The sequence below is a fragment of the Gorilla gorilla genome, chromosome 3, assembly GCF_029281585.2.
Source record: "Gorilla gorilla gorilla isolate KB3781 chromosome 3, NHGRI_mGorGor1-v2.1_pri, whole genome shotgun sequence".
Taxonomy (NCBI): Eukaryota; Metazoa; Chordata; class Mammalia; order Primates; family Hominidae; genus Gorilla; species Gorilla gorilla.
This window is the reverse complement of record NC_073227.2, coordinates 99,129,173-99,155,654: the sequence shown is the minus strand read 5'-3', so window position 1 is coordinate 99,155,654 and position 26,482 is coordinate 99,129,173. Positions and strand designations below refer to the sequence as shown.

General features: G+C 34.6%; 1 protein-coding gene across 3 annotated transcripts in view; it reads right to left on the bottom strand.

The window, feature by feature from the left end:
* Window positions 1-26,482, bottom strand: part of BMP2K (BMP2 inducible kinase) — a 143,703-nt gene that overhangs the window by 32,102 nt on the left and 85,119 nt on the right. For all 3 annotated transcript variants that reach the window (XM_019025578.4, XM_055385136.2, XM_063705354.1), the window contains exons 8-14: window positions 24,914-25,017; window positions 23,121-23,200; window positions 18,883-19,046; window positions 13,568-13,827; window positions 12,670-12,768; window positions 11,833-12,017; window positions 5,705-5,862 (exon numbers count right to left, since the gene is read on the bottom strand). In XM_019025578.4, coding sequence (XP_018881123.4) covers window positions 5,705-5,862; window positions 11,833-12,017; window positions 12,670-12,768; window positions 13,568-13,827; window positions 18,883-19,046; window positions 23,121-23,200; window positions 24,914-25,017 — 1,050 coding nt within the window. The remainder of the gene's footprint in view (window positions 1-5,704; window positions 5,863-11,832; window positions 12,018-12,669; window positions 12,769-13,567; window positions 13,828-18,882; window positions 19,047-23,120; window positions 23,201-24,913; window positions 25,018-26,482) is intronic.

The window sequence follows — 26,482 nt, the reverse complement described above, 5'->3', positions numbered from 1 at the left end:
TGGAAGAGACTGACTCAGAATGATAACAACAGCATGTCAATATCCAAGGGCCCTCATTCCTGAAAATTAAGATCAAAAGTATAAGTATTTAGGTCTGAATTAGAAACAGACTTTTTGCTTCAACCATCTGCATCATAACTGCTAGGATTCCTGTATAAAATGTAGTTACCTGGACCCAACCGTAGACTTGATTCATTAGGTCTACTTGATTCATTAGGTAGTAACTTAGGAATCTGCAATTTTATATACTGTTTTTTTTTTGTTTTATTTTATGTTTTGAGACAGGGTCTCGCTCTTTCACCCAACCTAGAGCGCAGTGGCATGATCATGGCTCACTGTGGCCTCAACCTCTCAGGTTCAAACAATCCTCCAATCTCAGCCTCCCAAGTTGCTGGCACTAGAGGCACAGGCCACCACGTTCAGCTAATTTTTTATTTTTTGTAGAGATAAGCTCTATGTTGCCCAGGCTGGTCTCAAACTCCTAGACTCAAGCAATCCTCCCAAAGTGCTGGATTACAGGCATGAGCCACCACACCCAGCCTCTCAGCACGTTTGTTTGTGAGACAGAGCCTTGCTGTTTCACCCAGGCTGTAATACAGTGGCATGATCTTGGCTCACTGCAACCTCTGCCTCCCAGGCTCAGCCTCTGGAGTAGCTGGGACTACAGGCACACCATACTTGGCTAATTTTATTTTTTTAATTTTTTGTAGACACGAGGTCTCACTATATTGCTCAGGCTAGTCTCGAACTCCTGGCCTCAAGCAATCCTCCCACCTCAACCTCCAAAGTAGCAGGATTACAGGCATGAACCACCACACCTGACCCTCTCCACGTATTTAAACCACTACTATACTAATGAGTCCCAGCTTATAAAACTGTGAAGTTATCACTAAGGTTCTTTAAATCCTCATGCACTGGTATATTACATCCATCAGTCTGTGGTAAATTTATGGTAAGTATATAAACAGTACTGTGAAATTATGACAAAACTATACACATTATCATGTAGAGGGGAACTTATTTTTATATAGGGGTCCCTATAAGTAAAAATATGGAAGATACTGCTCTATGCAAAGTTCATTTATCCAGTTATTTCAAAATAGGAATCAGAATAAATTCATTGTAAAATGAATAATGTTATTGTTCCACAAAACACAGAATCAAGTTTTCAATCGAATTTTTAAAAAATCATTTATGTTTCTAAAGTTCACATGAAAATGTGAGTCTCAGGACACAAAATACAAAAGAAATATACACATTAATTTTGTAATTAATTACCTACAAATAAAATCTAATGAAATGGTTATGTAGAACTACTTTGTAAATACATAGTCAACCCTAAAATGTTTTTAATTACATTTTCAAATAACTGGTTTTCTTTAGATTAGAACAAAGCTTGATTATCCAATATGAGAAACTTACCTCCTGCCTTCACAAAAGAATTATGTTGGTGAATAAAGACAGTCTCTTTTCAAGAATTTTAATTGATACAGATAGCAAAAATATAGGATTTTAAAATCCTAGAATCAAAGTATATTCCATAATATTATCACGAAATTAAAATAGTCTACAAAGTTAATTCTGCTGCTTATATGGATAATGGTGTAAAAGGCTAAAAGGTTAATGAAAAACTCCTGAAACTGGTCTAATATATTTGAAAAGCTCTGTTATTCTACACTGAAGGAACAGTAATAGTTCTGAATTTGCTACAAAAGATGAGGGTTAATATTTTACAATAAACTACAGATTCAGATGCTTATAGCCATTATCATTCTGTGGCTTCATAGGTGAAACAACAACATTCAGTAGAATTTATAAAGCAATCATAATCTTTAGTTATCTTCTATTTTTCTTTTTAGTTATTTTGATCCAATTTTAAGCAGAAACAAATCCACCATCAATAAATGAAATATATTTCATGAAGTAATAGTTTTAATTAGTGAGTATAACTATACAACTATTTGCACAAATATGTTAATAATTTCCCCAAAGCAAGCATCTATGTTCTAATTACTGTTTAATGTATTAAATGTTATGGCAATTTTAAATTGTCATATTAAATATTAAAATACTAAAATATTATGACAAATTGCTAAAGTTTACATACTACTCTGGATGTTCTGGTACAAAAAAGTAAAAATACAAACTTAAATTTAAAAAAAATCATTCACACAAGCTTTATTATTATTGCTTAAATTTGATTTAATGTTTTGTTCTTACTAAAATTAAGAACAGGTAAAACAATTCTGAACCATAAATGGTATTCATTTATAGTGAAGGGTGAAAGCAAGAAGAATCTAGTTTATTTTACATATTAAATCCCTTTGCCTAGTATAGGAAATCAACTGTTTTCTTAAAGATCACTAATTAGTAATATTTTAGAATTTTTATATCTCAAAATACTATTATGATTTGAAAATTACTTTCTAGATAATACACGTAAAATATTCCCTAAACAGCATATTATATTCCTTTTTTTGTTTTTAAAAAAATAACCATGAATCATATTAAAAATAAAACCCCAAATGGGAATGTATTATTCTGAATAATCATTACATTGGCAATACCTATACTTCTAAGGACCATATAAAGGCTTTCAGCTTCTCACTGGAAAATGTTTTATAAACCAAATATAAATTATTTTAGAAAAGACTTTGGAAAATTGTTAATACCTGTGTCAAGGAAAAGGGTACAAATATCCTACATTGCATTTCAACTGAATCAACAGTTTATTTATTCATTTTGGAAAATGATAGGATTTATATTATACTGATGGGCAAAATTTTGAAGTCACTGAACCCACTATTTCAGAATTCAAAAAAGGTGAAAGTCATTAAACTTAAAGAAAGTTTAATATAATGACCATCTATCAATTTTCATTGAACAATAAGTCTTCTAATAAACTCTGAAGGTTCTGGAAGAGGTCTTTTGCCCATCAATATAATATAAACTCATCAAATAGATCAAATATTAGATATCTTATTGCTTCTGAAAGAGGTGCTAAAGATGACTAAATATTACAGTTAAGTTAAACTCTGAGAGGAAATCTTTCTAAACTACATTTTATACACGACTTTATAGTAATTACGAATTTTTTTATTAATGACACTTCACCTTTTTTGAACCCTAAAAGAGTGGGTTCAATGACCCCAAAATAGTCACTGAACAAGGAGTATCAATTATTAAAGGAAAAACAGACACTTTTCCATCAACTTCCTTGCTATCATTTGTCACTTCTGCTTTTGATGTGTTTGCCCACAAAGCCCCTTCTAATTTGACTGTTAAATTACCACTGAGAAACTAATAATTTAAATATAATTTTTAAATGCTGGCTAAAAGCCAAAAACCTCTTAAGTCATGGCATAAAGGCTTATACAGAAAGTGAGAAAAGAGAAAGTGGCATTTATTTATGGAGTGCCGAAATTTAAAGACATCATTTAATTATCTGGACAACCCTATGAAGTAGGCATCACTATCCCCAGTTTATAAATTGGAAGTGAGACTAACAGCAGTTGAGTGACTTATCTGAGATTACAATCTAGTTAAGTAACATTGTCAGGGATCAAAATTTATGTTTTCTGGTACTGTGTGCCAAATTAAGCACATCAGACTTGTGACAATAATTTCAGTAGCTCATGGACCATGTAGCTGTTTTTCCAAATGGCTAAGGTTGCTCCAAGTCTAACCTTCACATAAAATTCCTCCTGCACTTTCCTTTGGAACTTAATATCTTTCTGTAATTAATACTGCAAAGTCTGAACTCTCTTTGGCATACACATGTGCACACAGACACATGCACAATTTACAAACGCTATCTGATCATGAAGTTTAAAATTTACACATTATCTGATCATGAAGTTTTAAGCTATTCTTAAAAATAGCTACTTAAGAATTTTACGTGCTCAACCCAATTTTTATGAAGTTATATACATATAGGCATATTCATATGTCACTCTTGCCTATGCTAAGTAAATAAAACTACTTTGATGTCATTACAAATTCTAGGGAACTTAGAATAACACATTTTTATAAGATACAAAATAATGTGAATACCCATTTCATAAATTCATTTTTTAAAAATAATTTTTTACCTAAGCAGTTGAAAATACTAATTTAGCAAACCTTGGTCAGTACACATTAAAATTAATATCTTTTGCTTTAAATATAATCCTATAAATTATAATGATTTGGTTACACCTTGTATCTACCCCTTCCATAACTCTGAAAGAGCTGGGCATGGTGGCTCACACCTGTAATCCCAGCACTTTGGGAGGCCGAGGTGGGCGGATCACCTGAGGTCGGGAGTTTGAGACCAGCCTGACCAACATGGAGAAATCCCATCTCTACTAAAAATACAAAATTCGCTGGGCGTGGTGGCACATGCCTGTAATGCCAGCTACTCGGGAGGCTGAGGCAGGAGAATTGCTTGAACCCGGGAGGCGGAGGTTGCGGTGAGCCGAGATTGCGCCATTGCACTCCAGCCTGGGCAACAAGAGCAAAACTCGGTCTCAAAAAACAAAAAACAAACAAACAAAAAATCTTGCTTTTGGGCCTACTCAACATAAATTCTAGGAAAATGCCAAACAAAAAAAGTTGTGGTTTAAAAAAAAATTGTTTTAGTAACATGTGATCAGTTTTATTAAGAAACCTTTATTAACGGCTCAGAACTTATTTTTATATCTGCATTTAATCATCAATTTAATTTTCATAATCATATAACCAATATATAAAATACAAATTTAAATCCCAAACTATTCTTACAGGAATTTTACATAAAATATATACCAATTCAGAACAAAGCATTTCATCTATTAAACATTCTCATAAGGCCAATTATCTAAATGAAATAGGAACTAGGAACTATAAACTAGGGACTATTAAGACCTTCTTTTCACACGCAAAAGGGGAAAACACACTTGTTTTGTGTGCACACCTGCACACACATGCACGCGCACACACACACACACAAAGCCTCAGAAACCTGAAAATTATCTACATACTCTAGAAGTGAGCTTTTTGCTCCTATTTGGCAACCTACTCAAAACACTCACATCATTCTTTCAAAAAGGACATTTCTAAAATATGTGTGGCGAAGCTTGACATATATTAGGTAATTCAAAGAAAAGCAATGATTCCAAGTAAAAACATTGAGATATCTGATTTAAAGTGAAAAAGAATTTATTTAATTTTTGCCATATCAGGACAACAAAGCAGCCCTTTTATGTCACCACTCATTAAAAGGGCATTACAAAACATTAACATAATGTAGTAGCCCATGTTTTCTTTCAGGCATTTTCAAAGGGCATCTCAGACCCACAATATTTTCTATTGAGTGTGCAGAAAAACAGAGCTGCAAAATCATTAGTAAGGCAAAGTAATAAAATGTCTCCCTTTTTATTGAAACATCAATTTTCCATGTTTTAGAGATATTCTGAATTTAACATTCATAGATATGCAATATTTAAGTTTTAGGATATTAGCATACTATCAGCAATATTGGGTTTAATAGCTACTATCAAGCAACCGATTTCTAATGCACACAACATAATTTGATAGTATATGTATAAGAAGATGGCCTGAATTTTGCCCTCAAATGCACAAAAAGAATTTTCCATACACATTCTCAAAAGTCTTTGGCCTTGCTGAATAATAATAGAGCTGTTATTTTACTGTGAAGCAAAATAAGCCTTCAAGTGTCCCTTACTTGATCTTAGAAGGTCAAATTCTCTGTCCAATAGTTCCTCTTCTGTTAACTTAGAGAAATTATCCTCTCCAAAAGGATTCCACCCTGACATATCAGGTGGATTGCTGATGTTCTTCTGATTTGTGAAATTTGCAATGGCCTCTTTATCAGCAACTGACCTATAGTAATAATTCAGTAAGAAAAAAGAAGATGGAAAGAAAAATTAAAATAAATAAAAATTTACAATGCCCTACTTTATACTTTAAAAATACTTAGAAAACCAAATCATTTCCTTAGGACAGAGATGACAGACAAGGGCATGAGTTGGAGAGGGAGAACATATGGGATCTAGATCACCTCCATAAGGTATACTAGCTCCATAATCACCTACATAAGGTACCCTAGCTGTGTACCCTTGGGCAAGTTCCTTAACTTCTCTGCCTCAACTTCATCTGTAAAAAGGAGTAACAGTATCCACCTCATAGGGTTGCTGAGAAGATTAAATAATTTAATACACGTAAAGCAAAGAGAACAATATCTAGTAAAAATAATAAATATTAACTGTTATTATCATAGTAAACAAGACTTAAAGTAAAAAATCAGTCACCTTATCAGACAGCATCACTCTAAAATCACTACTGAACACAGTGATCAAATGCCTTGGTTATGCTGGGACACCACAGTAATTTTCCTTTTGACAAAGGCATTCCCTATATATAGCTACCAACAAAAGATGAATTGCTAGGACTGCTTTATAAATTAGCTAAAGTTAAATGAGGGTTATTTTTACATATAATAAATTATTATAGTATTTAAAGTATCTAGAGTCTGGAGCCTGAGACCACTGGTTCTATGAAAATTATCCTACAGGGCTCTTGGCTTTTAAGAGAAGATGAGAATATAAAGATTTCTTAACCCAAGAATCCCTGTGTACCTCTCCCTCAACCCAGCCTGGAAATATAGTCATATACCACATAATGACCTTTCACTCAACAATGGACCATACATATGATGGTGGTTCCATAAGATTAAAATAGAGCTGAAAAATTCCTATCACCTAGTGATATCGTAGCCATTGTAACACCATAGCACAACAGCTTACTCATGTGTTTGTGGTGATGCTGATTTGAACACACCTACTGGGCTGCCAGTTGTATAAAAGTATAGCAATACAATTGTGTACAGTGCATAATATTTGATAATAAATGACTGTATTACTGCTTTATGTATTTACTGTGCCATATTTTTGAGTTACGTTCAAGTATACTCCTACTTATTTTATTTAAAGTCGACTGTAAAACAGCCTCAGGCAGGTTCTTTAGGAGGTATTCCAGGAGAAGGTATTGTTATCATAGGAGATGACAGCTCCATGCCTGTTATTGCCCCTAAAGAATTTGCAGTGGGACAAGATGTGGAGGTGGAACACAGTGATATTGACAATCCACATCTTGTGTAGGCCCGGGCTGATGTGTGTGTTTGTGTCTTAGTTTTCAACAAAAAAGTTTAAAAAGAAAAGTTAAAAAAGAAAAAACTTATAGAATAAGAATATAAAGAAAATATTTTTGTACAGTTGTACATGTTTGTGTTTTGTGTTATTACCAAAGAGTCAAAATGTTTTTAAATTTTCAAAGTTTATAAAGTAAAAAAGTCACAGTAAACTAAGGTTAATTTATTATTGAAGAAGAAAAAATTTTATATAAATTTAGTGTGTTCTAAGAATGCAGTGTTTATAAAGTCAAGTCTATAATAGTGTACAGTAACGTCCTAGGCCTTCACGTTCACTCACGACTCACTCATTGACCCACCCAGAAAAACTTCCAGTCCTCTAAGCTCCATTCATGGTAAGTGCCCTATACAGATGTACCATTTTTAATCCTTTATACAATATTTTTATTTTACCTTTTCTATGTTTAGATACAAAAATACTTACCATTCTGTTACAATTGTCTATAGTACTAAATACAGTAACATGCTATACAGGTTTGTAGCCTAAGAGCAATAAGCTATATAATAAAGCCTAGATGTGTAGTAGGCTATACCATCTAAGTTTGTGTAAATGCACTCTATGATGTTCATACAACAATAAAATTGCCTAATGATGCAATTTCTTAGAACATGTCCCCATTGTTATGCAATGCATGACTGTATAGCATAAGAACGAGACAATGTAAGAAAGCTATTAAGTTCCTTTCATAATTCATATGCAAATCCTCTTAACAGCAGTAATGAAGGGAGAATCCTAATGTTCAAAGTAGTATCTCAATTTCACAAGTCTTTAACTGATCCCCTAAATTTACCTAACCGTTGAGAGCTCATTGCCATTGCCACCAAACAGGTCTTAGAAGAGAAAAGAAAGGCAAAAGTCGTCTATTTAATCCCTTAGTCCAAGCCCCTTCAGCATATCTGAGCCAAGAATAGGATACTTAAATACTTACTGAAGGCTAGCATATAACAGAGGAAAATAAATAGTAAGTTACCTACAAGTAAATAGACTTGCTTAGTAAATAGAACTTAGGTATCTTAATTTAAAAAACAATTCAGTTTAAAGTCCATTCTGGATGCATTAACTGCCAGTCTCAGCCTGCCTCTGTGTGACAGAGTCCCATCTCTCCTTAAAACACAGATCAGATGTTTTTACCCAGAAAATTGAAGGGAAAAAAAAAAAACAGATCACAGTGGGTAAAACTCAAAGAGAGATGCGCATGCCCCCTCCTGTCTGTCAATCATTCCTTTTAGAACTTTCTGATTCCCTATATGAATCACCCTCTTCCTATTCCCAAAATAAATTTATGGATTCCTATTGGCAGACTGTAACTCAATAAGGTTATCACCTTAACCTAGTTTAAACAGGTATTAAAATATGTCTACAAGTTATCTGACATTCCTCCCTTTGAAGGGTGAAACCGAATTTCACTGCCCTTGAACATGAGCTAGATCTAGTGACTCAATTCTAACAAATGAAATATGGCACAAGCAGCAGCCCATGACTGCTGAGACTAGGTCTAAAAAGACATTTCAGATTCCTCCTTGCTCTGTCTCTTGGATCACTCATTGAGGGAGAAACCAGAATCAATAATTCCTTGTTCAAAATAATTTTTGCATTGGCAAAGAGAAAACTCAAGCAGTCTTTTGAAGAAATCCATGTGGCAGGCGACTGAAGCCTCCTGCCCAAAGCCATGTGAGCGAACTATCTTGTAAATTACATCCTTTATCACCAGCCAAGCCTTCAGAGGACAGCCGACCCAGCCTCACCAGACACAACCACCCTGTTAAGCCACCCCTAAATTTCTGATCCAAAGAAAGTATGTAAGATAATAAATGTTAACTGCTGTTTTAAACCATTAAGTTTTGAGATAATTTATTAGGCATCAACAGATAACTAATATAACAGGGCAATTATATCATAAGAAGATAACGTATGCATAGATGATGTTTATTTTAACTATTATTGGAATATAACACAGTAATACTCTCTGATATTCATACTAAAGATAAATTAACATGGTGGAAGAGTAGAAAGTTTAGCAAAAGATAGTGGAAAAGAAAAGGAAATAATCATTCCAACAAAGATAGTGACTCTTTCCCTCTGTCTAAGGAACTACTACTTGGTTTCTTATATTCTACTCAAATAGCCCTTATCCACTGAGAGACAAACATTTAACCCCAATTCTCTTCTTCCACTGACTTTGTCATAAGCAGGAACATTAGTTTAGAGCTCTTTTTAAATTGTTACAGAAGATACTATACTCAACATACAATCTGATGTTAAATAGGTATAATATTAATGAAGTAGCATTGACGTACCAAGTGTGGCTGGAGCAATGTTCCCACATGAAGTTCCACATTTCTAACCTGTAGTGGCTGAGTGTATAATTTTTTCTACCACATCCTTAAATACATAAATTTCATAGGAGTGGAGTAAAACAAGTCTTATGCACTTTCCCAGATATGCAACCCAATATTTCCTAACCTGGGGAATGCAAGATGATTTTTGTGATAACTTATTTTTTAATAGTTACACAGAAATTAAAAGAAAAGTGTCTAACGTATCAAACCTGTGATTTGTTGAATAGCATCACTACAAATGAGAATAAAGCAGGCAGTGCTATAGTAATTAATATACATTACAGGCATCAGCACCTTGCATGCCAGTGTATGCCTCAAATCCTTGGATATCCAACTTTCTTTGTAACTAATCAGAAGTTTAGACAGATTTCCAATTCATCATCCCATTCTCAACAGTGACATAACTTTGCTTCTAGGAGCTGACAGACTTTTAGAATATGAAGTATACACAATACATATGCTATGTCAGAGAAGACAGTTAATATCTTTTCTATTTTCCAACTAAATAAACTAGATTTGACATTTTTTCTGCTAGTTAGCATCAAAAGTGGAAAAAAGCAATCATCTAATTAGTACAATAGCCTCATCAGTATCTTTAAGCAATTATCAAGCGGAATATCTGATTTTTAATGAGGAAAATTATTCCATTCTTATCACTAGGGGACTTAGCAAATTTATTAGATTACTATTTACATTTCATACTTTATATTTTAGTGGATCTTATTTGTTTAAAATGTATAATATGTTTTAATTTTATTATACACAATAATGTTACTAATTTATTAAAGAAAAAAGCACTATGTGAATAAAGCAAAAAAATTTTAACTAGAGTAGATAAATGACAAAGAGTTTGGCAAATATTGATCTGAACTTTTTTTGTGTGTGTGTGTGTGAGATGGAGTCTCGCTCTGTTGCCAGGCTGGAGTGCAGTGGTATGATCTCAGCTCGCTGCAATCTCTGCCTCCCAAGTTCAAGCCATTCTCCTGCCTCAGCCTCCCAAGTAGCTGGGATTACAGGCGCGCACCACCACACCCAGATAATTTTTGTATTTTTAGTAGAGATGAGGTTTCACCACGTTGGCTAGGATGGTCTTGATCTCCTGACCTCATGATCCGCCTGCCCTGGTCACCCAAAGTGCTTGGATTACAGGCATGAGCCACCGCACCCTGCCTGATCTGGACCTTTAAACTGGCCTTTGACCTATACTCTGCTCTCTCCTTAGACAAAATTGTCCTAATTCATCCACCCCAATTCTTACTTTAGAAAAGTAGTTCAAGAAATCAGTTCGTTTCTGTCTCCCTCTCTACCATACCCGCCCCACCATCTGTCTCTTGCACATGTGCACACGCATGCATGCATGCATACACACACACACACACACACACACACACACACAGGTTGGGAGGCATTCTATAGCAAACTGCATACTTTAGCTCTCTCTTGAGATGCAGTGTACAAGTATGCTACTGATGCTGCTGTTTCTCCTGTTCAACTCTGAGCCAAAGCTTATAGACACCTTTTCTCAGCTAATGTTTCAAATCCTTAAACAGCATTGTATGAGAACTTCAGTGTTCATGTAACAGAAGTCTAACAGCTCCTACCTCCTAGGTATCTAAAAACATTAGGAGGCATTGATGATGATTCTTAATTACAAGATGCCAAAGCACGTGCCATTTTGTATATAAGTTTAAGAAATTTTGTACCAAAGTTATTTAATTTATAATGCTACTAACCAATATGTCTCAATAGCCAAAATATACTGTTACCAACTATGTTATGGTAACAGTATGTATACTATATATCATCTTAAAATACATATATGTAAAAATGTTTATAGCTATTTAAATTAAATTATACAACCTTTATGAGTAAACAGTAAAATTATTATTTAAATTAAATTATACAACCTTTATGAGTAAACAGTAAAATTAATCAAAGGTAATAACATGTAAATAGAGAAAGTCTACAAGGATTTTTTTTTAACTGCTGAAGTCACTTGTTAGGGTGTTGTTTATACTTACATTACCAAAAATGCCTTTACATACAAGCCAATAATATCCTTAGCCCTAAATGCTGTTAGATGTTGCTACACCTTACCTACAAATAGCAGTTAGCAGAATTAACTGAGGAAACGGAAGGATGGGGATGCCAAGGGACCAGAAGACAGGACTAGGAAGAGAGAATGGGTGGCTCTACAGAAAGATAAATTCTAAGTTAATTTAAGAGAACTTAATGACCGACCATTCAACGATGACTTCCACTTCCACAATAATTTCCTTTGCTTTCACTGGAAAAATACTTGCCTATTGGCACTATAGGAGGAGTCCATTATGGTTCCAGCCTGAGCTGGAAGTGATGAAGTGTAGGAAACTAAGGCTGGTGAGAACTCTTGAGGGGAGGTAAGATATTCAGGTGATGCCTGTTGTTGAGACGGCTGATGTTGAGCTAGCATCTGCTGTTGAAAGAAAGCCTGCTGATACTGCGGCATCTGAAAAAAGAAATGATATTATACAAAACAATGCTCCAGTCCTAAAGCACTGTCAGCACTGCATCTATTTACTATGTTCCTTCCTTTCACATTGGTGACAAAATCAGAAACGTAAAAAACAATCATCTACAGGAGCAGCTCTATTACTAGAAAACTACAGCAAGATGAAATAAATCTTTTTAAAAAGTTGTAAAGGTAGGCTCACTTGGCCAGAATAAAAAATCCTCTTTTAAATATTTTAAGAAAAAGAGTAGCTTAAAGTCACTAATATAGTGGTTGCTGTAAAAAAAAAAAAAAAAAAAAGGTCAAATTATTCTCTGAAGAAAACATACTCTCCCTTTGGGTTTCATTTTTTTACTCAATAGATATGTGCTGAATGAAAGAGACATGTGACGAAAGACTATAGGTAAGACATCATTTCCCTTATATAATGACATAAGAGGTTATCGGTCAATTACTATGTGCCATATTCAGGTGCCACAGTTCAGTGCAATTTAAAGCTGCTTGAGAATATATGACTGGCTTTGATAAAATACATGTCAATTAACTTACTTGATTTTGAATTACTAAATTCTGAATAATATGATTCATACTGTGAATTCCAACACCATAATGTATACTCAGAGAAATCTCTAGAAATTATTTAAGTTACCATTGTAGGATACTGTGATGCAGAAGGTTGTGGCTGATATACCGAATGCATTAAAAATTGTTGTTGAAGCATCTGTTGCTGCTGTGTTGCATGTTGATACTACAACGAGAAAATCAAACAAATTAATAAATGTTATGCCTTTTTTGTGTCAGAGCCCTTTTTTAAACTATTGATCTTACCATAATGATTTGAGAAATCAGTAGTCCAAACATCAATACAAAATAGCTATACTCTAAATTACTATAATTTATTAATAAATATGCTTATCAGAACTGTTTTCAAAATTATCAACAAAACAGATTCAATTAAAACCATTTTTAGCACAATTTAAGGATGTTTAGAAGAAAGCTACCAAAACACATTTACCACCTTTTCCTAGAAGATAAAGACACCTGAGTGACTTCTAACCAAGCCCCATTACACTAAATCTACACTCTCCTTTTATCTCCCCTTCAGTGGTGTCTTCTGGGCATCCCATGGCTTACTACCCTCCACTCTGGATCTATCAACCAAAACCAGGAGGGTGACAAAAATCTAAGACAATGTTACTTCTGAAAAGCCTAATATCACCTTTCCAACAATAGCACTATTAGTCTGTGAACTCAAAACGTAACCTCAGATAATATTCATTATAAACTGCAGTGCTTATTTGTGAATACTAAATGTTTCAGATGAACATTTTCTTCATAAGGCCACAATGCAACCTATTTTAGAGTATTCTTAAGTATTTCACTGATTGCAAATTAAATACGTATTCTTTCCTAATTAGAAAATTGGGGAAAGTGTTTACTCAAATCTAGAGTTCAAGGTGCCCATGATACAAAAAGGAATTCACTGATATTCAATTTGCTGCATCAATTTCACACTACTTCCATATCTAAAGAAACAAAAAAATTACCTGCTGCGTATAAGCATCTTGAAGTAGGTGGTGGTGGTGGTGGTGGTGGTGGTGCTGCTGCTGCTGCTGCTGCTGCTGTTGCTGTTGCTGCTGCTGCTGCTGCTGCTGCTGCTGGTGAGGATGACGATGCTGTAAATGGAGTTGCTGTAATCTCCAATCTCCCTGCTGTAGTTGCTGGAGTACTCTATGCTGCTGTGGCGGCTGCTGAGGAGGTCCCTGACCCAATAAAATTTCAGGGCCATTTCCAGGTCTTAGTGCCCCTAAAGACAGGTCCAAACACTTACATTAACATACTAATGATTTCAATTAAAAAGCTGGATTTCAACATGCTCATTTCAATAATAATTTAAGGCATTTATATCCTTATTTATAACACAAAAACTTCCATATGCATAGAGTTTATAGGGATTTACTTTAATTATAAGTACCGAAGAAGCTTAATTTTGTCGTCTACAACTCTGAACAAGTCAACATCTTAGAAACACTTCATGTTTCATACTTCGGCTCTCCATGAACACAACATCCATGTTAGTTTGTTCTACACTGCTCAACAATATCACGTACTATCATGCGTATGTATTAGTACCAATATAATTCTCTGTCTAGAATGCCATTTTCCACCTAGTGAAATTCTTATTCTTTAAAGTTTAGCTCAAACCTCTCTTCCTTGTTCCTTCATCTAGCACTTCCACTCAGTTTATTACATTTCAGTCTGTCTTGCACATGTTAATGACTTACATGGCTGTTTCCTAACCAGGGACCCTGAGGGAAGAGATGATGACTTACTCACCTGTTAAGAGTCCCAAAAAACCTTTTATACAAAAGATGATTAATAAATGCTCACTGTAATGGATCTATTAACACTGTCTCCTAAATGGATATTTATTTATAAGCTCCATAAATTATACCCTAGGCAAATCCTATGAATAAACTTTAAAAATTAACTAAAAAGTAAGATATACACTTAATGCAATACACTAATACACCATAATTTCTATATTCTCCTCTAATAAACTTACCCTACATTCAAATGCAACTGTTCAATCCTAGAGGATAAAAAGAGTGGGGAGAGAGTGCAAGGAGGGAGAGAAGGGTTCTTTTTTCATCAATGTTAGTATCCTCAAACGTCCTCAGACCTAAGTACAACAGCTTTATGAAAATAGTTTTATAACTACTTCTAACTTTTCTAATTATAAGGAAATGCATGTTCATTTTAATTATCCTCGAAAATACTTATAAAAATGTAAGTTAAAAAATAAAAATCACAATTCCACCACATAGATACAACCATCATTAGCCTTTTAAGTGTATTTCTTTCCAGTTGAAAGAGTACTAAAATAACTACTCAAAAATCATTCACCTTGAAATTTTTTATTTTTTAATTGGCAAATAATAATTGTACATATTCATGGAGTACATATTGATGTTTTGATACATATTTTGCATAGTGATCAGATCAGGATAATTAGCAAAATGGTCACTGCAAGCATTGTCATTTTTTTGTGTGTGTTGGGAACACTCAATATCCTCTTTCTACCTATTTGAAATTATACAAAATATTGTTAACTAGTCATTCTACAGTGGTATAGAATGCTAGGATTTGTTCTTCCTATCTAGCTAAAATTTTATATCCTTCAGTAAATCTCTCCCTACCCCTCACTTCCCTCTATCCTTCCAGCCTTTAGTATATTTTATCTCCTTGAAAATTTAAGAACAACAGCCCCCTAAGTAACTTATAGGTTAAAAAAGAAATCACAAAGGGGCAACGTAGAGCTCAGGCTGTGGCTTCAGAGAGTGGAAGCCCCAACCCTTAGCAGCTTCCATTTGGTGTTGAGCCTCTGGATGCACAGAAGTCAAGAAGTGAGGTTTGGGAACCTCGGCCTAGATTTTGGAAGATATATGGAAATGCCTGGATACGCAAGCAAAAGTTTGCCGCAGGGGCAGGGCCCTTATGGGGAACCTCTGCTAGGGCAGTGCAGAAGGGAAATGTGGGGTCAGAGTCCCCACAAAGAGTCTCTACTGGGGCACTGCCTAGTGGAGCTGTGAGAAGAGGGCCACCATCCTCCAGATCCCAGAATAGTAGATCCACCTACAGCTTGCAACATGCGCGTGAAAAAGCTACTGATACTCAACGGCCAGCCCATGAAAGCCACCGGGAGATACACTGCACTCTGCAAAGCCACAGGGGAGGAGCTGCCCAAGACCATGGGAACCCACCTTTTGCATCAGCATGACCTGGATGTGAGACCTGGAGTCATAGGAGATCATTTTGGAGCTTTTAAATTGGACCACTCCACTGGATTTCAGACTTGCATGGGCGCTGTAACCCCTTTGTTTTGGCCAATTTCTCCCATTTGGAACGGCTGTATCTACCCAATACCTTATCCCCATTGTATCTATGAAGTAACTAGCTTGCTTTTGATTTTACAGACTCATAAGTGGAAGGGACTTGCCCTGTCTCAGAGGAGACCTTGGACTGTGGACTTTTGGGTTAATGCTGAAATGAGTTATGACTTTGGAGGACTGTTGGGAAGGCAGGATTGGTTTTGAAATGTGAGGACATGAGATTTGGAGGGGTCAGGGGTAGAATGATATGGTTTGACTTTGTCCCCACCCAAATCACAACTTGAATTGTATCTCACAGAATTCCCATGTTGTAGGACGGACCCAGGGGGAGGTAACTGAATCATGGGGGCGTCTTTCTTGTGATAGTGAATAAGTCTCACGAGATCTGACGGGTTTATCAGGGGTTTCTGCTTTTGCTTCCTCCTCATTTTCTCTTGTTGCCGCCATGTAAGAAGCGCCTTTCACCACCCGCCATGATTCTGAGGCCTCCCCAGCCATGTGGAAATGCAAGTCCAATTAAACCTCTTTTTTTCCCCCAGTTTCTGGAATGTCTTTATCAGCAGCATGAAAACGAACTAATACGTATGTATAGTATGACTCCATTTATTTTATTTTATTTACTTACTATTTTTGAGACAGAGTCTTGCTCTGTTGCCCAGCCTGGAGTGCAGTGGCATGATCTTGGCTCACTGCAACCTCCACCTCCTGGGTTCAAGTGACTCTTGTGCCTCAGCCTCCCAAGTAGCTGGGATTACAGGCATATGCCACTACACCCAGCTAATTTTTGTACTTTTAGTAGAGATGGGGTTTTGCCATATTGGCCAGGCTGGTCTCGAACTCCTGGCCTCAAGTGATCCACCCAACTGGGCCTCTCAAAGTGTTGGGATTACAGGCAGTGAGCCACCATGCCCGGCCTCCATTTATTTTAAATACAACATGAATTATTTATATCTGTACATATACATGTAAAAACATAAAAAAGGACTGGGAAGATGAACAGTAAACAGCTGCTGGTTAACTCTGGGAAGAAAATGGAGGGAGACATTTACATTTTCACTGAATACTACTGTATAATCCGAATATTTTAAAATACAATACTCACGTGTTAATTTTTGTATTATTTTTAAACGGTGAAGAAATGTTAAAAAAAATGCACTTATTGGGGGAAAAAGAGGAACATTTTTCCAACTTAAGCTGAAAGCATGTAAGAAAGAGAAACACAGCCCCTGACATCAGGATTAGGCCTGGCAATCACAGCTAAGTCTTGGTGCTCTCCTGTTGAATAATCTCATACATTAGACAAGGACACTATGACTTTGATGGATCAAAATAAGACCACTCCAAAATCATGTCTGGACAGCGACAAAACCATGAACATTGTCCAAATCCCAAAAATGTCTCAACATCTTTAGCTACTGAGGCTTTAGCTTCCTTCTTTCTAGACAAAATTTATATTAAGAAACCTAAACATATCATAACACCTCTTGCTTTTTTTCTTTTTCTTTTTTTTTTTTTTTTGAGACAGAGTCTCATTCTGTCGCCCAGGCTGGTGTGCAGCAGTGCGATCTTGGCTCACTGCAATCTCCATCTACTGGGTCCAAGGGATCCTCTGCACCTCAGCCTCCCCAGTAGCTGGGACTACAGGTGCGCACCACCATGCCATTGCTCAGGCTGGTCTTGAACTCCTGGCCTCAAGCAATTTGACCTGCCTTGGCCCCCCAAAGTACTGGGATTACAAGCATGAGCCACTGCACCCAGCTTCATATGCCCTCTTCTTGACAGTATCCAATACAGAGCAAAGCCCACTTCCCTTTGAGTTCGAGACCAGCCTGCCAACACGGTGAAACCCCATCTCCACTAAAAGTACAAAAATTAGCTGGGTGTCGTGGCAGGCGCTTGTAATCCCAGCTACTTGGGAGACTGAGGCAGGAGAATGGCTTGAACCCAGGAGGCGGAGGTTGCAGTGAGCCGAGATCGTGCTATTGCACTCCAGCCTGGGGGACAAGAGTGAGACTTCATCTCAAAAAAATAAATAAATAAAAAATAAAAACATCACCTTTCCTGAACATATACTTTACTTGATAGTAACAACAGTAGTTAATAGTTAACATTTATCAAAGGCATATCGTGTATCAGGTAGCACATTAAACAGCCATTTAATCCTCCCAATAATCCTATTAAGATAGGTACTAGTACATTTAGAAGGTATATTACTAAAAAATGGGAGAAATAGGACTCAAATCAGGTTCGTGAGACTCAAAACGTACACTCTTAACCATTAGAATATCCTCATTAAAAACATTTTAACATTAAAACATGACAGATTTATCATGAAATAAAGTGCAAAACAGGATTTCTTTAAGGTGAGTCTTCAGGTTATACTCCCAGATCCTTGAGAAAAATAAGTTTACTCGAATGTTACGGACATTTCTTTAGGGGGAAAAATTTTTTTTAAGTACCACGCTGTACCATAATGCTTAGGAGATACTTTAGATGAGTAAATTTTTCTCAAAATCAGGTAAGTTTTTATGTTGTAATGTCCATACAGATGGTTCAAGATAGCCCTTCACCAAGGCTCTAGGTGCAATACAAAGACATAAACTTTGTAAGACTAGTGTTTCAACTTTCTTTCTCATATAACATAGACTTTTTCCATACCGTTGAACTTTATTCCCAACCTCAAACCCTATTAGTTGATGACTCTAGGGATAAGAGTTTGTATTTATAGTATCAAAGCAAATTGTGAGTTTTTTGTACCATACTTTTATATTGCCAGTAACTTCCCTTTGCCTACAACAATTGAATAGTTGAGAAACCAACTGAATTTATTAGACATCAGTAGAAAGTTTCTGAAAGCATTATGTTATCTGCTTTACAATATTAAGGATCACCTGAGGTCAGGAAATCAAATCATAAAAGGTTTATTAACATTAACCTTTAAGAGGATGAGGTTGGCAGGGCTCTATTACCTTTTGGTCTATGGTTACCGAATTCACCGGGAGCAAGGACTTTAACAGGTGTTGCTGAACTTTGAATGGTCAGCACACTGGGAGTGGCAGTAGTAGCAGAGTTGGCCTTTGGTCTTTGTCTTGGTGCAATTGAGGTTTCTGTTGGTCCAATGGTATCTGTTATTCTACAACAGAAGAATATATTTCATTCTAAATACTGGGATTATTTCTAATTTACTATTTATTCTATAAAGCATCCAACTCAACAGATGCATTTTAACTATTACTCATAATCTCATTAGTCCTCATCTTTCTCCTAAGGCTCATTTTCAAGTATTAAATGTTTACTAAACACAGAAAAATAAATAAAACTAACAATTTTCCTTAAAACAGTACACAACCATTCATAATCTCCTACTGAAACCAGCAGAAAAGGAATATAGTCCCAGAAATTGCTCTTAAGGAGATGAAATGATACTGAAAGGAAATAAACAGAAACCTTTTCATAAGGTTTTGGACAAAACTGACAGCCACTCTCTGAACTTGTCAGGGAAATAAAAATAAGAAACAACAAGGAATAATCTCCCTTTACTTGGACTCCAAGGCATAAAAAAAGAAAAGACTGTGGCCTAGGGCATGTTAAACAAAATAAGCCAAAACTTTTAACAGATGCCACCTGCTCACATTCAACTTCTTGAATCTTTAACTTTGCTTTACTTAGAACACAGAATGGAAAGTATATAAAATTTATCCCACTAGGACTTAGTTTAGGCCCCAGATGTGAGTGGTTAAGCAGTAAACACAGTTTTGAAATCAAGAGACAATAAATATAATTTGAGAAGACACCAACATTTGCTTTTAAAAAACAAAAAAGGTAAAATATTTATATATTTATCAACTTGCTTTCTATAAATTAAGTACAAAAACTCAAATACTTGTTAATAGGACCAAATGTTCACTTTCCAACAGGATTCACAATAAAATATCTTTATTAAATCCTCTTACACATTTTCAAGTGAATACTTAAAATTTTTACATATATATGATTCATGAAGCACACATCTGCTGCATTTGCATCTATCAACAAGTGCACAGATCCAGTTATTTCCCAATATCTGTGTGTACCACAAGAGGGAGCCCTATTAACAACTATCTTTCCAAGAGGAACAACAAAAAAAAGTGACACTGAATCAAAAGATCTTAGAATTATATGTATGCTGTTTTCTGAAAGTAACACTTAAGCTCTAGATGGGATGGGGATGGTAAAAGACATGAAAATTTAATAGGCCAAATATATACAGATATTACACATATATATACACCGATATATATATCGGTGTATATATATGTAATCAATTATATCTTGTTTTAATGATAATCAAGTATTTACTGACATTAAATTATTGATGTGGCATTACAATCAATGCTATACTCCCTAAGCTCAAGTAATTTGGGGGAAATATTGTACACAATCTCTCTCTTTAACTATCCATTCTGTATTAAATGGCTAGTACAGGCCAGACCTGACGTTGCCTTGTTGCTGGTCTAAACCCTCTTTACAGATTCACAACCCACGTAGGCATAGCAAAAGCCCTAAGAAGCATATTAAAAGTCTATATACTTTGTTCACCCTGATGTCTCTGTTTTATCAATACAGTAATATGTATTGTACATTTACTGATATCCAGCAAAACACTGCATAACACCCTGTCTTCAAAGAATTTACAGCATACCTATGAAGACAGGGCACATGTTAGTGGAAATGTAATAAATATAAGATAGTAAAAATCATCAGTGCCAAGCTAGTGCTGTCAAGAATTTATGGAGATGTAATTGTACTTTTAACCTAATTTGGCTACAGAAGGCTTCAGGTAGAAACTGGGGTTTAAAATTTTCATAATAAGTTTGACTTTATTAGGCAGTGACAAAGAAACCAGGCATTCTATGTGAAGGAATGGGAAGAAAATGCCGGGGCAGATTAGGCATAGGGAAGATACAAAATCGACTGAAGTTAAAAACAGTAATTATTGCATCAATACTGCTGTACAGTCTCATTTTCACTACTACAACAGTCACAGAGCTGTTTTTCTGCTTCCCTTCTTTTCTCCTTGCCATCACCTGAACAAAATCATCACATGTTTCCTAGAACTCAGACTCACACTCTCCGGCTTAAAATCCTTCAATGTTTCCATCTGCCAGGCCAGTGATTCTCAGTGTCTCAATCTTTAAGACATGTGTCAGATAAATTTCACATCTTAAACCATACTAAGAGCAGATGCAAAGTTCGGGGAGATGAGAGCGACCTTTTAAGAAGGCAAAGAATACCACAGATTGAAGGCAGCTGAGAAACCCACAGGAGCTTTTTGAAAACGTGGGTAATGAAACTGCTAGTAAATGATTTCTCCTCCCAAAATGTGCTCTTTACATGGAAAAAACTAAATTTTTTAATATTAAGCTTTGTATACATTTAGATTTTTTCAAGTTTTCACTAATATTCATAAAGAGTAAATTTATATTAGTAACCAATAAGTACCAATCAACCTTATTTTTTAATATACATAATGTTCAGATTTAACATACTATAAATAAGCACTGTGAATTTTAATAGCACTATTTCATTGTCTTGTAACTCTACAGCTATAACTTGCATTAGGGTGAAAAAAATAATCAAATCATCATTCTTGTTCAGCTGACTTACGCTTTTTTTTAAAAATCTGCACCTACTTTCTCAAAGATTTAATTATTTACTAATTATTTTAAAAAACAGAAGTCAATAAAATTCAACTGACAAATCCTACAATAATTCATAATTACCACTCAACTGTAACAGTGGATGCTAATTAAAGCTACGTCATAGATAAGACCAATTGCTGTTCAACCTGGATTCCTGCAAGTTAGATATAACTTTACACCTTCACCTCTTCTCAAAAGAACATTTTGAAATTCAAGTGAATGAAGATATTTTTAAAGTAACACCATTTTTTAAAATAAGTCATTCACAAATGAAATTTTAACAATTTATAAGTAACAGATCATTTACAACACAGTCACAACCAAGTCTCAAAGAGTAGAACTGACTAGAAGGTTGAAAATTAACTGACCTATAGGCCAAAGTCCAAATTTCTCAGCATGATATATAAACAAAGTTGTTCATGATTGGCATTTATCTACCTCTCCAGCTTCATTTCCCACTACTCCTGTATATGTCCCCTTTTGTCCTAGTCTTGTAGTTTCACAATAGTCATTCTTGCCTAAACTGCCTGCCTGCTATAATTTCACTCCACACCCTTCCAGGTGATTGACTATTCATCATTCAAGGAAGAGTGCAGCAACTCCCATCCGCAGGGAAAGCATCCTTTATGTGCTCCTGTTTTCTCTGTTCCCAGTCTTTCCCCTCCTCCACACTCTCAAAGTAGCCTAATATCTATCAGGTTGTAATCGTTTACTTGTCAATTAGAATGTGAACTCCTTGGAAATAAAAACTGCTTTTTTTTCTTTGTGTTTAAATTGTCTACATCTTGCATCTAAAAAGCATATGAACAAATATATTTTTGTATTGTGTAAACAAACTTTGCATAAATAGCATACAATACAAAATTGCTGTGACCAAGAAATCTCCCCAAATGTAGTATTATACCTGTCTGATAATCTAAGATATAATCCTGCTTATTAACTTTTAAATTCAAAAAAGTGTGAGGGGGGGAAAAATCAATCATTAACAGATTCAGTCTTAACTTACATAATATAGTTCAAACTTATTATTAATATAATAAATACTCTGAAAAATAAGATTGAAAACATATTTACCAGCCTTAAAAAGTATTATAACCACTCATTACAAATTCTACAAAGTACATACATATTCTATATATTCTAGTTACCTGTAAGAGCTATTTTTTTCTTTCCTTAAATTAAAAAAATAAACATCTATAAACTCAAAACACAGTATTTCCTAAACTGGAGTTGCTATGTGATAAAAATGACAAATCCTGTCCAAAAAAAAGACCCGCTGTCACATCATCAGTTAAATAATCACTTGTCATAGAGTGAACAGTTCCAGTGAGATGATGCCAGACTCCTTATCTAATATTTTTAAAAGCTTATTTTGTATTTGCTATCTCAATTATACCACATACAATAAGCAACACAACATTTTTTGTGGATGAAGATGATATTTAATCAATTACACTTGCTAGGATTAAAAACAAGACCTATCATTTTTTTTAATGCTTTTTCAATTTCAGCATAGTTTTGCCTACCTGGCTTTTATTTGGCTTTTCCTAGCAGCTGCTTCACTAGCAGTCATCGGTTCAGGAAGAGCTGAAGGAATAGAAGAATTCTTGGAAGAAAAAAAATAAAACGACTCATTTTAGTTTTTTATTTTAATTGCAGAAAGTTTTTGTAAGCTATGGATATATTATTGAACTTTAAAAGTACTATGAGACACTATTACTTTCACATCAGATACCTATAAATTATTCACATGTATTTGTCAGATCTAATCTGCAAATATCACTACATGTTACACAAGTGTCAATTTCATATTCATGTGCCACAGAAATGATTTCAAATTCATGTGCTTGGAAAATAAGCAGAAGAACACCATTGTACCCATTTATAATTGGGTAAATCTTGAGTAAAAAGAAAGATTATATTACACTCGTAAATCAATAACTATTTTACATTTTGGAAAAAGCAACAAACACCAAGGATAAGAATTAAGTGTTGTTTCTACATACTACAGATAATTTTCAAGACACAGAATGTAAGGCCTGGAAAATGAGGGCAGAAGGCCTTGTTTATTTGTCTATACCCAATGTTTAGTTCTTTGTAGGTACTCAATAAATACTTGCTGAGTAAATGTCGAATGAGTCTACTTATCTACTTTTAGAACTGCAAAGCTTTCAGCTTCAACAGAGAAAAGAGTACATCAATATGGCAAGGGCTTCAAAAAAAAAAAAAAAAAGGAAAGGTACCACATTCCTTCTTTTTTCTTAGTGGGGTAGATTAAGTTACACATAAAGGAAACCCTACAGAAACAGGTCAGGCCAGAATGATCTTTACAAAGTCAAGAATGGCTTATAATCAGTGATGACTGCAGAACGTTTATTAAGATTGGCAGAGACTTGCCATACACGATTCACCTAAAGTAGTTAAATGCACTGTACAGTCAGTGAATAAAATTGAAAGCTTTTGAATAATACTAACTATTGCCAACTGAGCACCTTCCATGGACTAGGCACTGGGTTTCACATGTAATCCTTATAATTACTATCCTTGTTTTACAGAAAAAGAAATGGACATTAAAGTAACTTACCAAAAGATTCAAAGTCAGTCACTGATAAGGACAAAACTGAATCTGGGTCTCTCTATTTACACTGCCTGTGCTTTTTTAAAAAAGACTTTTTTGTAGTTTTAGGGGATACAAGTGCAGCTTTGTTATAAGGATATACTGCATAATGGTGAAGTCTGGGCTTTTAGTATGACCATCACCCAAATAGTGTATATTGTACCCATTAGGTAACTTCTCACCCTTCATCCACTTCCCACCTTTCTGACTTCCAATGTCTATTATTCCACTGTCTATATCTATGCGTACACATTGTTTAGTTCCCACTTAACAAGGCCTGTGCTCTTTATACCAAAGTTTCCCAAACTTACTCAGTTAACAGAGTGCTCAGTGTCTCAGTAATTGTTTACAACACTTCTAAGAAAAAAAAAACTAACAGTCCTGTTTATTAAATTGTTAGGCCCAAATAACTTAATAAAATTAGTTTCGTGCTAAGTCAGAAAGATGTCCCTGTGTTTTCCTCAAAAATGCAAAATATCCTGCCTGAGTCTGCTGCAGCTCCCCAAGGTATCTCAGTGCATAGTTTGGGTACTGAAGCTTTATACCACAAATATCAAACACACAATCAGATCACTTGTCATGAAACAAGAAACTCTGTGTTTTAGCAACAGCAACCAAAAAAAAAAGTAACTTTGAAAGTAAATATATTCACATAAGATAAAATGAATTTTAAATTCATATCCTACTTGAAAATCTACTTACATTGATGTTGGAGACTGGACAATCCTTTTTGGCAAATTTAAATGCAAAATATGACACTTGAAATATATCAGGTCTATGTTCCGGATCTGGTTCAAGCATGAACCCTGCAAGAATAGATCAAAATGTTAAGAAGTTTTATGAAACACACATTATACTACTTAGGGGCACATTATAAGAATAAAAAATATGTATTTTCTGTTCCATTCTAAGATCAGTGATGATTCTAGCAAACTTTATTAATACCTACAGAAAATGCAGAAATTGCTATTTTATAAATAAAGCATTATCCCAAGCTAAGGGTAGATCAATCACAGAACAGCTCTACACTAGAAGTATGAATGACAAACTTGATTATTCTATTGAAAAAGTGACACAAAAGAAAAAGTGAGTTTAGTGAACACTGGGGAATTATTCAAGAAAGTTCCAAGGCCATAGTAAAAAGGTCCTTCAAGGTAATTCTATTCAAAATAATTATTACTATTATCCAAAATACCTGTATTAATTTTTAAGTGATCCTTAATCATTAAGAAAAGCCTAAATTGTATATGTTATAATCTAACAAAGTAGTAATGGATTGGCACTGTCGTTTTCCAAAAACATGCTCTCTTCCCATATTGATGCTAACAACATTCACCATAGTTCTGTATCTTAACATGTTATCCATATCATGCTCAGAAATATGGGCAGAGTTTTCTGGTTTTTATGAACAGATTTCAAAACAACCTTACAGCATTGCTTGAAATGCCTGATCTTTTTTCTACCAAAATGACCACTACCATTTGGTAGTACTCCATTTCTTGGATAATTTTTAATTCTAAATTTCACAAGGTTGACATTTATACTCAATTCCATAAGTAAAAGATTTTGTTAAGACATCTCAAAGTCTACCTCTGCTTCATTAATTAACTCTAAGTTGTTATAATGTTTAAATCCTTTTTAAACTACTTAAAATGTAAAATTTAAAGAATTAGATGATATTCTTAAGTTTGCTAATAAAATAATGTATAGAGAGATCTAAGTATGTAAATGGGTTAAATAAAACTATAAATCAAAATGAATTAAATCTTCCCTTCAAATTTAAGTAATATTTTGAATACAGAATGTGTGATACATCTTCAATGACATGATAAACTTATTTTGGCTAAAAACACAGTTATGTGGAAAGTTATAATTTATTTGAGAGATTCTGAACTCAGTGTAAAATATACGAAAACTCTGCATGTAACTTGATTTTATATATTTATAATGCTAACATATATCACTTATAAAATGGATGCTTTTTATAATTTTTACCATTGCTAGACTGAAATAACTAAAAACATTTTAATTCTAATATTTGCTAGTTTATATTCAAACTCAATCCAAAAAAGATTTGAGGAATCTATAAAATTTATCTTGATACCAACAGATATTAAATGTTTTTAACATAACAACAGTACACAAAATGGGGATAAATTTAAACATACTGTTAACAATAACTACTTATTCATATAATTTTAAAAACCAAACAAATCACACGAAACCTACCTAATTCACAAACGTATAGTCCTATTTTTCTATTCTAACAAA